The 1,992-nt window shown below is 36.7% G+C and overlaps 1 protein-coding gene across 1 annotated transcript; it reads right to left on the minus strand.

Annotated features, from left to right (window-relative positions):
• Positions 1-181: 181 nt before the first annotated feature.
• On the minus strand, positions 182-1,512 carry LOC119829099 (larval cuticle protein A2B-like). Its single transcript, XM_038351483.1, has 2 exons — positions 1,466-1,512; positions 182-789 (listed from the first exon to the last, which is right to left on the minus strand). Exons 1-2 carry the CDS (start codon positions 1,475-1,477, stop codon positions 241-243), a joined length of 561 nt encoding a protein of 186 aa, XP_038207411.1. The 5' UTR covers positions 1,478-1,512; the 3' UTR covers positions 182-240.
• Between the last annotated feature and the right edge of the window lie 480 nt (positions 1,513-1,992).

Here is a 1,992-nt window from a genome sequence, read left to right on the forward strand (position 1 = left end):
ATCTATATATATATACAAGATATTTGTTTATCATTTTAAGTACATACTTTTCGTGTTACAAAGCTGTATGCTTTTCTCATGAACATTATGACATCACATATATTCGTTCTTCTTTATTTCTATTAAGGGAACATATTATTATTATAAAAAGGATATTTATGAGGAATTAATAAAATTAATCGTTTTCAAATATAAAATTTAATAGCCATAGTCAAGATCAGTCCAAAACATTTAAGCCTTTTACGCAGCAACAACAGGAGCAGCTGCCAGCCTGGCAACTGGAGCCAACGGTGCTGGGTATGCTGCTAATCTCGCGAAGGGAGCACTATATGCGAATGGTGCATACGCAGCTGGGGCAGCGTACGCGGCAGTGTATCTAGCAACTGGGGCTACTAGAGGAGCAGCGGCAACTGGGGCAGCAGAAATACGAGCAGGGACTACTGCAGGTTCAGCAACGACTGCGGGCGCTGCAGCGACTAATGGCTCTTTGCGCACAACCGCGTTGAATCCATTGACTGAATCAGCGGAATAATCAACAGTGCGGCGTGTGCCATCTGGGTCAACGAGTGAGTATGACCCTTGTACGAGATCACCATCGCGTTGTTCCTGTTGGCTTTTGTAGTCGCCAGTAAGGGAATCAGCTACGTTATACCCAAATCTGTATTGGGGGAGAGCATCGAATTCTTCCAGTCTAGCTGCTACTGCAGGAGCTGCCACTACTGGGGCAGCTGGGGCACCTACGTATACGTTGGCACGGGCAATAGCCACGATGCAGGAGAAGACAACGAACTGAAAATAAGAAATATAAATATTTAATTTAAACAGCAAATTTTTACATCAGTTAATATGTAAATTATAGATTACGATATCAACATTTAAAAAGCTGTTCCTATGACTTCCTCGCATAAATTTCAACATAAATAGAGCAATTATATCACATTACTCTTTTGATATGTTACATTTATGCACGTCACAGTCGTACTTGAAATAGTGACACGGATTTGCGAGGGCGAGACTAGTGCAATTGCGCAATGCTTGCGTAGAGAAATTACTAACAAGCTTAGAGGACCGTTAGTCAAGGACGCGTTTACGTCCTCCACAGAATTTAAATTACAAAGGTGTTTAAAAATATTTTTTGTTTGCATTGCATTATAACCAAGCGTTTCATATTTAGTTAAATCAATACAAATTTATATATGTGGTGAATGTTTAAACTCTTTACTTATACGTTAACAATAGATAACAATTATAAAAAATTCGAATAAGTCAAAATGTTTATTAATGGATTTATTTTTAATCCTTAACAATGAGTAACCTTATATATTTTTATACACCTTATTTAACGCAATGATCTATATACTAACTAAATATTTGACACAATTAATGTGATTAAAATATTAAATAACGTAATCAAAAAATTTAATTTAATTTTTTTTTTAATTTGTGAAAATCAATAAAAGTTTACCTTAAAGGCCATTGTTGTTAGGATGAGTTGGTTATGAAGCCAAATGTGACTATGCTGGTGTCAGGAGCATCGAGGTATATATAGGGGCAAATGGTTGTGACACTGGGCCAAGTTCGCGTTTAGTATTGTGCGGACATCACTATGGATGTGCTCGCAATTGAAAATGAGCTGCAATTTGTCATTGGCAGAAAATTCGAACGTTTTTTGACTTTCGGCCAACATTATGAAACTGAATGTTGAGATGCATCAGTGAAAGCAGCAGGGGTACTTTTTGTAATTGTATTTACATAAAAGAACATCCATTGAAATTTAACATACAAATCAATAACCGCACGGTAATCCAAAAAATGTATCTGTGTTAGGAATTGTGGATAAATATTTCTTTGTAATCGATAATTCAACTCACGGTCGTAGTAAGTCTTTAGTTTTGAGCTTTGTGCATTAAATAACCCGTATAACACGGAGAAATGACCCCGCAAGGAATTTTGGAAGTACTTAGCCGAGTAGTGTAACAGTATCCTATATAT

This window comes from Zerene cesonia, chromosome 9, assembly GCF_012273895.1.
Source record: "Zerene cesonia ecotype Mississippi chromosome 9, Zerene_cesonia_1.1, whole genome shotgun sequence".
In the NCBI taxonomy this organism is placed as follows: Eukaryota; Metazoa; Arthropoda; class Insecta; order Lepidoptera; family Pieridae; genus Zerene; species Zerene cesonia.